Genomic DNA, 13,795 nt, shown 5'->3' on the forward strand with positions numbered 1-13,795 from the left:
CGTTTCCTTGTTCAACGCTGCGGCGGCTGGCATGTTGGTCAAGGGGAGCCGAGTTATAACAGGCCTAAATCCTTTGTTTCTTCTCCATCTTTTCGGCCTATTTTAAAAAAAAAAAAACTACCGATCTGTCCATCAATAATCATGATAGTACAAAGACACCGAAAATAAAATAAAATATATCCAGATTCATGGACCACCTAACGACGACTACAAGCAATGGAGCGAGATGAAGGCGCGCCCCCTCCTTTATCAGAGTCGGGCAAATTTTATTGTAGCAAATAGTCAAGAACTCGTCGTGCTAAGGCCCAAAGGACCAACACACCAGAACATCAATTGTCGTTGATGAAAACAATCGTACAACAGAAGGATCCAAACTGTAGACACACAGACACATCTTTCTGTTCCTGTGGCTTTCTTTAAGATTTTCATTGTATTTATCTTCTTTCTTTTTCTATGTTTTTATACACTTTTTTTTGTTTTTTGTGTCGGTGCTTAACAGTTTTCTGTTGGTTTCGCTTTTATGTGCTTCTTCACGATTTTTTTGTTTTTCAGTTATTTTCCCTTTTTTTCTTTTTTTTCAATACATGCCTACTTATTTCATACTCATTGTGCATTTTTGCATGCATCAAGAACATTTTTATCCATATTTAACATTATTCAAACACATCATAATATTTTTTTTAATATATCTTTTGATGTCTACTTTTTTCATACACATTGTACATATGAATTCATGTTTAACATTTTCAAACACATGATTAAAAATTTCCAACACATGTTTTCGAACATTTTTTAAATTACGCGCTGAACATTTTTCAAATATATGTAAAAAAAATTGAATGATATGAAACATTTTCTAAAACTATGTGAATATTTGCTACATTTTATAAACATTTGTTTAAATGTCATAAACATATTTTGAAACGTGTGATGTACCATACATTTCCTTTTACTTGCACAAAACATTTATTTGAATTACAAAAACATTTTTTAAATATCACATCCATTTTTTGAAATGCATGAATATTTTCAAATGGCATAAAAAACTTAATGCTATCAATATTTTTCTAAGATTACTCTAACAACAAATTTACACTGTGTTAACATTTCTAAAATTCATAATTTTTTTGTTAAGTAATTTACATATTTAAATATATGAATTTAAAACATTTTTATAATGTGTAAAATATAAGAAAGCAAAAAACTTTTTTAGAATAAAAAAATCAAACAAGTAAGAAAACAGAGAAGGGAAAACGAATAAACCTGGATGAAGCTAATTGGGCTAGCCCATTAGTAACAATGATGAGGTGAGGCGAGCTTGTGTTTCGGCGCAGGCGAGGCACAACCGCTCCCAAACGAGAACGGGCTATCGAGACGTCAATTGGGTTCAAGTAATGTTCGACACGGATCTATAGGAGGCTGGATTTGTGGGCAGAAGGACCAAGGAGAGGTTCTCAGACGCGCACGGAGACTGGATCGACGGTTCTCAAAGAATCAAACAAATCAGACCAATTCGGATGGAAGGAAATCAATTATATTTTTTATGACACTGGAACATAATATAGTCGATGACACGTGGGACAAAGTGTGTTAACGTCCATGCATGCTTCTTCTCTTTATGTACATCAAATCACCCATTGTGTCATTTGGCGCAAAGCCCAACTGGAGCCACAAAACGAGGCAACTTATGAACAAGGCAGAAAAAGACAAGTGGGGACTTACGCGAGCTAGTTGAAGGATGTTTTTCGTGAATAATCTACAAGTGATTATGTTTGTATTCCGTTTTATATTTGCCTTGTACTTACAAACGACAAACAACAATGATCATTGCCCATGTCTTTCTTTGGCGATACATAGGCCGTTTGATTGAAAAATCGAATCGATTCTAAGATTTCTTTTTCCATACTCCAACCAGGATGATAGAAAACCCAACCGCACCCTCCACGGCAAATGAGCTGAAGCATTGAAACTGAAAATCGATCCCCTCCTGGAATCACATGAGCAGGAGTGAAAAGCTGGGAGAGATGGAAAAACGCGGCATCCGGCCAGGCCGTAGGGGTGAAAGGCTAGGAGAGATGGGAAAACACGCCATCCAACCAGTCCGCAGTGGTGAAAAGCCAGCTGAGAAGCCAAAACGCGCCATTTGGCCCGCCACACCGGTCAAAGGTGGAATTGTCGGGAAAATACGCCATCCGACCAGCCGCAATGATCAAAATTCGGGCAAACTTGGCAAGACACGCACACCCCACTTATTAGAACATAAGCAAAGGGAAGCCCGACGTTTGAATTGTGTTTGATCAATGACTATTTGAAGAATGTTTTTACTCAAACTTGTCAATGACTCGCTGCGCAATGAAACAAGCTCGCCTCGCCTCAACATTGTTACTAATAAGAATGTTTGTGGTAAGTTTGCTACATAAGCAAAGGTAAGTTTGCTACATTAGTAACAATGCTGAGGCGAGGCAAGCTTGTGGTAACAACATCAAACATTTAGTAACAAGTAAGAATGTTTTTACTCAAACTTATCAATGACCCACTAGCCGTTTGAGGCGAGGCTAGCTACAACAAAGAAGGTAAGCTTGCTACATGAAACAAGATGATGAATGCATTCAGACACTGTCCATTCATACACAAAGACTCGTTGACGGCGCCTCGTGGGGTGACAGGGTTCGGGCCGGACGGGGCTCTCACCCTCCCAGGCGCCCCTTTCCAGGGGACTTGGGCCCGGTCCGTCGCTGAGGACACCTATCCAGACTACAATTCGGACGGCACAGCCGCCCGATTCTCAAGCTGGGCTGCTCCCGGTTCGCTCGCCGTTACTAGGGGAATCCTTATAAGTTTCTTCTCCTCCGCTTATTTATATGCTTAAGCTCAGCGGGTAGTCCCGCCTAACCTGGAGTCGCGGTCGAAGCGACGTGCGCTTCGTTTGCTGGGTCGTTCTGAGGCCATAATGTCGGCTGCGCGTCGGATGCACTGCGTTGATAAAGCGAGGACGCCCACCATGCGTTGTGTCCGGCACGGTACACCGGCAGCCCTATCTTCGGTCCACCGCCCCTTGCGAGACGAGGGACCAGATGCCGCATCCCGATTCCCGATGAGGGTGGTTGGGAGCGTGTTTTGGCGTGACGCCCAGTCAGGCATGCGCCATGTACTTCTGCGTAGTCACAACATTGGCGCAAAGACCAATTGCAGCCAAGAAGCGAAGCAACTTACGAACAAAAAATTTTATGAATGATCCACAAAGGGACAAAAAACAAATGCAACTGAGGATTTAGGTGAACTAGTTGAAGGATGTTTCTCGTGAACTATGTGGAACTGGCCATGTTCGTTTTGCATTTAGTTTGCCTTGTGTATCTACTAACGACATACAACAATAACACTTCCACTTTAGTACACCCCTAATTTACATTTGCCTTGTGCATCTACTAATGACATACAACGATAACACTTCCGCTTTAATACACCCCCTAAACACATCAACTGTTGAGACCGGCTTGTACCCCTTTATAATTAAAGGCGTGATAGGGATTAAGAAATAATTAAGTCAAGTTTAACCCTATTGAAACCCGTATGACTCATTTAAATCCATGCGTAGCGTACACTTGATACCGTCGTATACATATGAATCTATTACAAAATAAAGTCTAAAAGAAACGAGCAAATCTTTGAGACCTTCAAACTCTTTCGTCTTCCATGACACAACGTTATACTTTTTTTAAGGCGGTCGTAGGAAAATAACCACAGTTTATTGCTATGGTTAGATGTTATCTTGTATCTCCTACGGTTCTCCTGTACGATCTAAGTTTATGAACTGTTGCATGAGGGGTGTTGTAACTCTAGAGCTCGTTGCTATGGTTAGATGTTATCTTATTAACTATTTTCATGTATCTGCGGATGGTTAATTACATAGATGTTGTAATCATAAATATGTTGTTTGTTCAAGTAAGAACAACGCGTTATGGGTTAGCTCATGCGTGATTCTTTCTTTAGATGGTGTTAACAAATACCTCTTCTCAACCACCGATCCCGATTCAATTGTCACTCATATTCATTCCATCTGCTAGTACTGCTACTTGGTGATCCCTCGTTAAAACCGTCACAGATTATCGATCGATCATGCATCCATCCATCCCTCGTAAATTCGTAATATGCCACCCTTACTTTGATCATTCCCTCACCATCCGGGCTGGCTATACTGCTATAGCTAGCTGGAGGTTTTTTTTTCAGAAAAGGAGCTAGCTGGAGGTTGATTGGTCATGAACCCATCTTTAATACTAGAATCAAATCAGAGCAGAAATAGTCGTGCAATCCGATCCAATCATCCAGACACATGGTGACTGGTCACAATCCGCATTGCAAACGCTCTGAAAGCTAGCTACTTACTACTAGGACCTGAAATTTCCATGCAGATCATCACGGCTACAGGGGGTAAGAAAGGAGTAGCGAGCAAGCAGGCAGGCAGGCTAGCTCTTGCTGTCCTGCCTGTTGGTGTTGGTGTTGGCGTCGGCGGCGGCGGCGGCGTTCGTGTTGGTGTCGGCGCCGTGGAGGAATTGCAGGAGCACGGGGCTGTTGCAGCGGGGGCACCGGGGCGGCTCCGACGAGAGCATCACGTACATGAGGCACCGGGGGCACCCCGCCACCACCATCGCCTTGGCCGCGGCGGCCTCCTCCTCGTCGGAGGACACGCAGGAGCTCGCCGGCGACCGAGCCATGCTGGCCATGGATATCAGCTCCTGCCTATCAACCTAGTGCTCGTGTACTACGTCGTTTCACTGAACCTAGGTTAGGTAGGTGGGTGCTGTGTACCGGCGACCACTAACAGGGAGAAAGAAAGGGAGGGAGGAAGAGACGGTGTGCCTGAGCTGTGCTGCGGAGGAATGAATGGTGCAACCTGCTGTATATATAGTGAGTGCTTCTGTGTGCCCTGTGGCTGTGGGTGGAAGAGCCCTCCCCAAGAAGAGGGGGTCACTTGAATGCATCAACAGCGAACGGCTTCAATGTTTGCGTCCTCCCCTGTCCCGCTCGACTTTGGTTCAAATACTTCTACTTCTCCTTGCTGTTTTTCTTTGCTTCTCCAATAAGGTTACAAGGGTCTGTTTATAACTGTCTAACAAGTGGATAAAACAGAAATGCAGAAATAAAACAGAGCACTGAAAACAAACTGAACTAGAGAAATACATGTACCGCTATGTGTTTCCCTTCGCTAAAATTAAGGGTGAAGAACCAAAATATCCGCAAAGACACAGTTGACACTTCACAACGGAGGTGGTCATAAATAGTGTCACTGCAGGAGTATTATGGGACAGACGGAGTAAATGATATTTAGGCTTGTGCTCTCGGAATCACTCAAAATAGATTTAGTTATACAACAGCTGAGTCGTGCCAAAGTAAGAGCCAACTAACGATTCACACGCTCTATCTGAACTTCAAATTCACCAGAATAGAAAAACAGACAGATATTTTATCTGTTCAAATATATCACTATATAGCAGACAAGCCTTTGTACAGCACTGCCGCCACTATGGCTACTTTCTCGATCCCAGTTACAATCCCACTAGAGATTCCAAAAGTCCATTGCCAAAGGAAATTAAAACAAAAAGGAGATTTCGTTTGTTGCCCACCTGTGGTGCCATTTCCGGTTGCTCGCCCTGTGTGAACAAACATATTTCCAGGCCCTTCCATCTTCCACCCATTAGGATAGGGCAACATCTAACAACTCCACGAAACCAGACACGGCCTCAAGCCTTTGCCACCTTGACTGTCTCACAAGGCAGAGGCTGCAATGCCAAAAGAAATATTATTCAGAAAAAATGTGCAAGGAGAAAGAAATTCTTCGCAGTATTGATGGTCTAAAAATATTCTGTACAGTACTCCTGGCACATCCTTATCGTCCAAAGAACATTAAGTGGCACACTGAATACAAAATACTGCAGCTACATTAAGGTTTCCTAGCAGGAATTTATGGCGCGTATGAATGGAGATGAATGCAGCTTAAATAACGGGCATAAATGGAGGACAGGAATTTTTGGAGCATGGTTCCACGCGCACCCGTTAGAACAGTAAATTCGAAAGAAAAAAATACTAGGAAAAATAAAATAGAAAACTGATATATTTTTTTTGTAACATGCATAGTCTACCGTGTACTCGCATATGAACTTTCACGAAGAAATGACATCGTCGTATTCCGGGCAAAAATGACAAAATCAAAGCTATACTAAAAAAAACACTGTTTGATGAATGGTAAGGCCCTGATTGTATTTTCTTCAATAAGGATACCAGGGGTGTGTCATTACTTCACGAAACTTCGCACGTGAGTAGAATGGTCGATCAAGTTTGATACCCCAAAATTCCAGAACTTTTTTTAAAAAAATTATTGTATTTTTTTTCTGATTTTACTATTCACGTGGCATAAATGGAGCACTGTGTTATCTTGTGGGCAGGACTTGAATGGGGGGTGGGATGGAGACCACTCTTGCTTGAATCAATGAAGAAAGATGGACTACTCCTACCAGCCAGGCCAGCTACGAGTTTACAGACACACACCAATCTCAAGAAACTGGGCTCATAAGAACCGTATTAATGCCGGCTTGTGCAGGCATTCAGTTCAGCCCAGCTTGGACTCAGGGGCGTGCATTTCCAAGTGATGCTGAGCCGGGCTGTGCTAAGTTAAGGCTCATTTTATTGAAGCTGCTGTACTGGAAGATGCCAAATCTTTAATGAGACCACAGTCATCATCTAGCACTTGATTGGACTTGTACTTGTACTTCAAACTCTAATAAGAGGGGAATTCCTCCATTGAATCTGCCCAAAACCACAATAATGTATACTACTCTTAAGACACCGACGAGACAACAATCTATGCTCCTATTTATCAAAAAAATAAAATTAATATCTCCTCATGGAGGCAATGAGAAGCTTCGTTCCGCGACATATTATCAGTATTCACTATTCAGATTATCTCGTATTTTATAGGGCTTGTCTAGTGCTGAGATTACAGAACAATTGTACACATACTGTACTGCCCTACACCAGTTAGGAGTCATGTGCTATGAAATGCTTTACAAAATGCCCATCAAAGCAGTGGTACTCACTACTCAGCCATAGGCCTAAAAGTCCTACGGAGAAACATAGATATATGAGCTCCTTGCGTCCGATTCCTAACATTTGAATGCTGTGAAGTGAGCACCCAGATTTTCCCATAGCTAAAGCAAGCCAAAAATTGGTTGTGGGTGGCTAATACGCTGAAAAAACATTTATGCAAATGCCTCGTCTTAAGATTCATTTACGAGTATAAACAAGTTGGACTCTAGTCAAGGATAGCATAACAAAACTGAACTTGCCCATACCTCACGAATATTTACCTACGGCAGTCACTGTTCTGTACAGGAACACACATAACTGAGTAAGCTTCGTCTGCTGCAAACTTGCAATGACAGACTGAGCCCTTAGCGCCAGTAGAACTGTTGCTGACTGTCGGCAGCTCTTAAAAAAATGCAGCAGAAGCCAGGCAGCTCATGCTTACTGCACTGTAAGATTCCAGACCCAACTTTTGGGTCGTCCACAAATTGCCGACATGTAATGCGAGAACATGGTTTGTTCAACGACACTGTCATTTCAAACAAAAGAATATTAGTTACTCTGTAATACTGCTTTCAGAAACGACAAAAATTATCATGACTAAGCAAACTTCCTTTTCCTATTAAATCATTATTGATAAAATTATGGACAGACAATTAATGATAGAAATATAAACATGATTTCTGTGTATTTATTAGCATCCGCAGAAGGTAGTGTTACATTTTCCCACAGGCATACAACATACCTTGTCAGGTAAACCCCGGCAGAGCTCACACAAAGCAGCTCGGGAGTGCATACCGTTAAAAGTTGGTTACAGGTTGTCAGTTGTCATCAGCGTCTTGATTCTCATCACCATCGCTAAAATCAGAATCACTGGAATAATCCGAGTCCCCAGTGCTTACAGAATCAGAAACCTCTCCTAGAACTTCGAATGAATTCCAATCAGGAGGAAATATTCTCTGAAGTGCTTCAGTTAGTGCGCCTCCAGTCATCTCAATCTTGTGAAGCCATTTTGACCAGTGAACAGCAGTACGCATATCAACAGTCAAATCGTTCTCAAACATTTCTCTACAAACACTCAAGATTCCTGTGTAGGTGCTTCCCTCCATCACAGTTGCCCTTGAGAGAAGTGAAGTTACCAGGCAATGATAAGCAGCCTCATCAGGCTTCAGCCCCGCCAGTTTCATCTCTTCAAAACATTTCAATGCTCTGTCTGGAAGCGACGCCCTTGCCCAGCCTTTAATCAAGGTAGTATATGTCTTGAGATTAGGTTTCAGTCCGACATCTGCCATCTCATCTATCACCGTTTGTGCCCTCTACAATAAATCATTTAATTAAGATAAATCAACGGATAGTGTGCAAAGAAACACCCAATAGAAATATTTATCCATTCGCAAATTCTAATTCTGATAAGATGAAGCCATATAGGATAAAGTTCATTGTACTAGAAAATGTGTAGTCATGATTGTCACAAGGAATTGTACTATCCTTGTCGGTCTATCTCCAGCATCCAGTAACAATAGGCTACAAATTAATAATGCAAAAAAAATTGTACCTGCATGTCTCCTGCTTTGCAGCATGCATTTATGTAGGAGGTATATGTATGAATGTTCGGTGGGACTCCATCTTCTTTCATCTGCTTCATTAAGTCTGCTGCCTCCCAAACATCTCCCCTCCGAGCCCACCTAGAGAAAAAGGTCAGTGATTATAGACAAGCAAAAGGAATTGCCTAAAATACTTTGTGAAACAGACCATAAATTATTCTGCAGTATGCCCACGCAAAATACTGTAGAACTAATTCAATAAAGAACTATCATGATAGTTTCTTCATCTCTCTGAATTAGAACTTGGCTTACTAGTTCTACAAGCTCCACTAGTCATGAAATGAATACAGGTTACCTGAGTTACTGAGCCAGCCAACAAATAATAACCCAGCAGAACTGTAGGAGAACAAGGTTAACGGATATTGGTCAAAGAGCTTATCTAGAGTACCTACCCATCAATCAGAATGTTATATACAAATGTATTCCTTGATATCTTCTGAGAGCTCATCTCACGGGTGACTGCTAAAGCACTCTGCATTCTCCCTGATTTGCAACAGGCCCTTAGCAGCGTCTCGTAAATGTAGACATCAAGTTTTAGACCACCCTCTTTGATCTTCGTGAAATATTCAAATGCCTTTGCGATATCCCCAGTAGCAGCATAACCTCTCATAATGATTGTGTATGTATGTTCATTTGGCGTAATACCAGCAATATACATCTTGTTAAGCACAGAAACGGCCCTTTCAACCTACAAGACAAGTAAAGAAAATGACAACAGCGCATGGTTTAAGTTTCAAGAGCTACGATGTATTTGAAAAATACCTGGTTCTTTCTAATTAGCCCATGGATAAGAGCATTGTAAGTCATTACAGTGGGAGCACAACCACTTCGTCGCATCAAATCAAGAATATCCAGAGCCCTTTTCATATCTCCAGCAACTGCAAACCCCTCTATGATTGGCCTAAATGCTCTATTCGATGGTTGCATTCGTTCTTTCTGCATTTTTTCCAGAATGCGAATAGCTCGATCCATATTTCCCATCTTACAAAATGCTTCTATCAGCAAATTGTATATGGCACGATCAGGCTGAAGACCGGATTTTAGCATTTCCTCAAATATGCGGAAGGCATTTGTGAAGTCGTGTAAATGGATAAATCCACTGATCAGCATAGAGTAAGTTTTGTTGTTATGCTTGATTCCATATGACTCCATTTCTTTGCTAATAGCTATAGCTTTAGCGACCTTACCAATCTGTAAGAAAGCATACCAAAGCGGCATCAGCGATTGTCATTCATACAGTGTAATGCTACATGCACAAAAATGATGCTCAAATACAATTTATATTGTTAGTCAGTACTGTGGGGCTAAATATTTGTTTTCTTTTTATACATCCTTTTTTATTTACTTTTCCTCCTTGAAAGTTGCAACTATGATTTGTGGGCATGCTAGGAAGTACTGGATGCAGGACACGTAATACACAGATAAGTTTATCAATAACTATCAAGCACATAGGAGTTTTATCAACTTTACGGCTCCGATCCAGGACAACTTCTCAGATAACATCATTTGCACATTACCTGAACAACAGTTGCACTTGAAATATCTTATAAGAAATCTTTCTTCTGTTAAGGCTGCCAGACAATAGTATAAATAACAAAGAGCAACAGAAAGCAAAAGAGAAAACCCTAAAGCAGCTAGTTTTAAGCATTTAACACAAAGGGAAAAAGAAAGTAAAAGGCTATTCCACAAGGCAGTCAGGCAGCGACCCACACAGACAAGGACAAAAGTAGAAAGAAATAAGTTAGAATTTTACCTTGACATACAAATTAATAAGGCATCCATAAGAAATTATTGATGGTGTAAAGCAACATTCCTGCAAAATGAAAAGTAAATAACCAGATCAAAAAGGATGTGACACAGAATACTTAATCCACCCCAAACCCAAGAGCTTCAAAATGTATTGTAGGTTCAGGAAGGAGAAAACAATAATGTAAGAATGCCAGCCAGCTCAATTAGCCATGAGATGTCATTTCCCACTATACCTTCAGCCTTTCAAACACAATTAGACATTTCTTTTCATCTTGAATGATAGTATATCCATGCATCATACTGTGATATGCATCTATGGGAGCATCTATTCCATCCTCTTCCATTTCACGGACCAGCTCTTCAGCTCGATCCATATTGCCAGACTGGCTGCGAAAATTACATAGACTTGAGTGCTAGATCGATACTATATGAGCAACAAGCTGCCATGACTACATGGCTGAATTAGGTAACATACTAGCATCATAATCATTTTTTCCCGTAATAGTTTTTTAATTTGAAGGAGCTTCTGAATCTGGTAACACTAACCAATGGGCATGGATGATGTTGCTATATATGATCCCGTTGAGATCCCCTAGGTTGGTTTTAGCCTCTTTGAACAAGTTGTCTGCAGATCTTCGAAAACAAGAGAAAAGATATTAGAAAGAAGCCGAGGGTCTTGGGTTGAGAAATAGAGATGAAAAAGGCAAGCACAAAGCAAATGTCTGAATCTGTCAAATACTCCCTCGGTCGTAAAATAAGTGTCGCTGATTTAGTACAAAGTAGTACTAAATCAGCGACACTTATTTTTGGGACGGGGGGAGTACAAAAGCATTGCTATAAATATCAGAAGTTCTGAATAAAGCAGATAAGGAGCACATAGAGCATGGCTCCAATTGACTGAGGGAGGAGGAGGGGTAGGGGGTTGGTTACTCACTGAGCATCATTGATTTTGCCAAATCCTGAAATAAGGATACTGTAAGTAACAATTGTCAGCTCAATGCCCTCAGCTTTCATTTCTTCGACGCATGACAGCGCTCCACGCATATCTCTAGCAACTGCATAAGCGTGAACAAGGCTGCATGAAATGAATTAAATTTAATGGAGGGGAGAAACCAGCAAAGTGAAGCAATCAATCTCTAGCAACACCGCAAATGTAGAAGTATAATAGCAATGTGACTACAACACATTATTGAAGGATTTTTATTTTATGTTTAAAGAGAATTATGACTGGAGCACATTATCTATGCAAAGCTCTAGATGTGACCTTGAGAACCACCTGCCTTTGTATCTCACTATCTGCATCGATAAACATCTTTATTTCACATTGGCAAACTGGCATTAAGGTGGCAGCCTATTCTGTTTCTGGGTCGGTTCACGACTAATATTTCCTCAGTCACCTTTCATTCTGGTACCATGCAGAAACATGTTCATGCTCAATTAGTCAATTTACATGTAATAAGTTTTGCAGTTTGTCTATTTCATAAAGTTGTTTGCACAAGACCTCTGGATTTTATTTTATCCTACATTAGTCTGTCTATCATGGAAAAGAAACGGCCTAAAAAATGTAAGTAACAGCTAAAATGCACCAACCTTGTGAAGACAAAGGCATTGGGTTCTATTCCTCTTGCTCTCATGTTCTCAAAGGTTGCACGAGCATGATGCTTATCACCCCGCTTGGCATAATACACAATCATCAGACCAAATTCTCTCCTTGATGGCTGAAACAATCAAAACAACGAATATAAATGGATCATATCAAAAGAATTCAATCACAATGAGACTCAGGCGATTCTATCTTCTGCACAATAAAAAAAAAGCAGCGAGCATCAACTAAACCAACATTACTTTACTTTTTCGGCCCTGCATATCAAGTAAATTGGCTGTGCAACTTCCATAGGAGGTCTTGGGTGCATAAATATCATTATCCAGATTTTCAAACATGAAAGGATCGATATGAGTTGAAACGCCAGTTGCTTGCACACACAAAAATATAGGGTCGCTAACTCTTAATCAACTCATATAATATCTATTCCTGCACATGGCTACAGCTTACAAGATATACAGAAAATGCAGAATGACTACAAGAATTGTTCATGTAAATGAAGGGCACCTTGTAGAGCAGCTAATTCTTTAGTCAACTAGCCAGATATTTGGGAACTTGAACTTTGATTGAAATTGCAGGTGACATCAAAGTAAACAGCAGATTGAAGTTACAGAGGAAAGCTGTGCAGCAACTACATTAGGCAAATGAGGATTTACAGAAGGTGAATTTTCAGTGTGTGCAATCACAGATCATCTGCCATTAAATGGACAACTACTAGACCATCCTCGCGTTATTGTGCAATTGGCATCCTAGAGTTAATATTCAGTACCATATCAGTATCACCACATGTTAAGATGATATATGCAATTGGCATGTTATAAAAGTGGAGGAGCACTGCAACTAGGAGTAGCAGAAAACAAGGCCGAGGTGGTACGGGGAGCCGCCCACCTTGGGGATCCTCTCGAAGGCGGAGACGACGGCCTGCCAGTCCTCGGGCCGCGACTCCACGACCCTGCGGAACTCGCGGCAGGCCTCGTCTCTGCCGTGGTGCCACGGCGACGGCGGCTCCTTCCCTTGGCCGTGGTCCACCCAGCGCGCCCGGTCCTCCGCCCTGGCCCGCCCCTTCCTCCCGTCGTCGAGCCGCACCGTGAGCGACCTGCCCCGGAAGTCCACCCCGTCGACCTCCGCCGCGCGCTCCGCCGCGGCCTCCGCGGCCTGGCCCTCGGCGTCCGCGTAGTAGAGGAAGCAGAAGCCGGCGTTGCGCTCGGGGTCGTCGTGGGCGCGCACTAGCTCCACCTTGTCGAGCGGCCCGAACTGGCGGAAGAAGTCGGCCACCTCCGCCTTCCGAGCCCGCGGCGGCAGGTTCCCGACGAACACCTTCCCCTTCTGCCGGAAACCCTCGTCCACATCATCCACATCCTCCTCTTCCTCTGGCTCCGGCTCGGGCTCCGGCTTCACCGGAGGCGGGGGAGGGTGCTGTTGCCGCGTCCGGGGCGGAGGAGGAGGAGGGGGGGGCGGGGAGAGCTTGCTGGAGAGCCATAGCTTGGAGGAGAGAGGGTTGGGGAGAGGGAGAGGAGGCGGAGGCGGCGGGGGCGGAGAGGAGGGTTTGTGGGGCGGTGGCGGGGGCTGGGAGGGGCGGCGGAAGGAGGAGGAGGCGGAGGAGGAGAGGGGCTTGAGGAAGAAGGGCTTGGGTGGGAGGAGGTGGGGCGCCGGAGAGGCGGCGGGGGCGGTGGGCAGCGAGAGGAACTGCATCGGCATTGCGACTCCGGAGGAGAGTTCGAATGGCCCGGGAACAACGACGATGCCAACGCAATCGCGGCGG

At 42.9% G+C, this 13,795-nt stretch overlaps 1 protein-coding gene across 1 annotated transcript; it reads right to left on the reverse strand.

Annotated features, from left to right (window-relative positions):
- Positions 1 to 5,298: 5,298 nt before the first annotated feature.
- LOC109745283 (uncharacterized) lies at positions 5,299 to 13,795 on the reverse strand. The gene is made up of 12 exons (XM_020304412.4): positions 12,922 to 13,795; positions 12,021 to 12,148; positions 11,365 to 11,505; positions 10,977 to 11,063; positions 10,664 to 10,817; positions 10,435 to 10,494; positions 9,444 to 9,872; positions 9,074 to 9,369; positions 8,633 to 8,762; positions 7,823 to 8,393; positions 7,347 to 7,606; positions 5,299 to 5,777 (listed from the first exon to the last, which is right to left on the reverse strand). The coding sequence occupies exons 1-10, from the start codon at positions 13,729 to 13,731 to the stop codon at positions 7,899 to 7,901; spliced, it is 2,730 nt and encodes a 909-aa protein (XP_020160001.1). The 5' UTR covers positions 13,732 to 13,795; the 3' UTR covers positions 5,299 to 5,777; positions 7,347 to 7,606; positions 7,823 to 7,898.

This window comes from Aegilops tauschii, chromosome 2 (genome assembly GCF_002575655.3).
Source record: "Aegilops tauschii subsp. strangulata cultivar AL8/78 chromosome 2, Aet v6.0, whole genome shotgun sequence".
NCBI lineage: Eukaryota > Viridiplantae > Streptophyta > Magnoliopsida > Poales > Poaceae > Aegilops > Aegilops tauschii.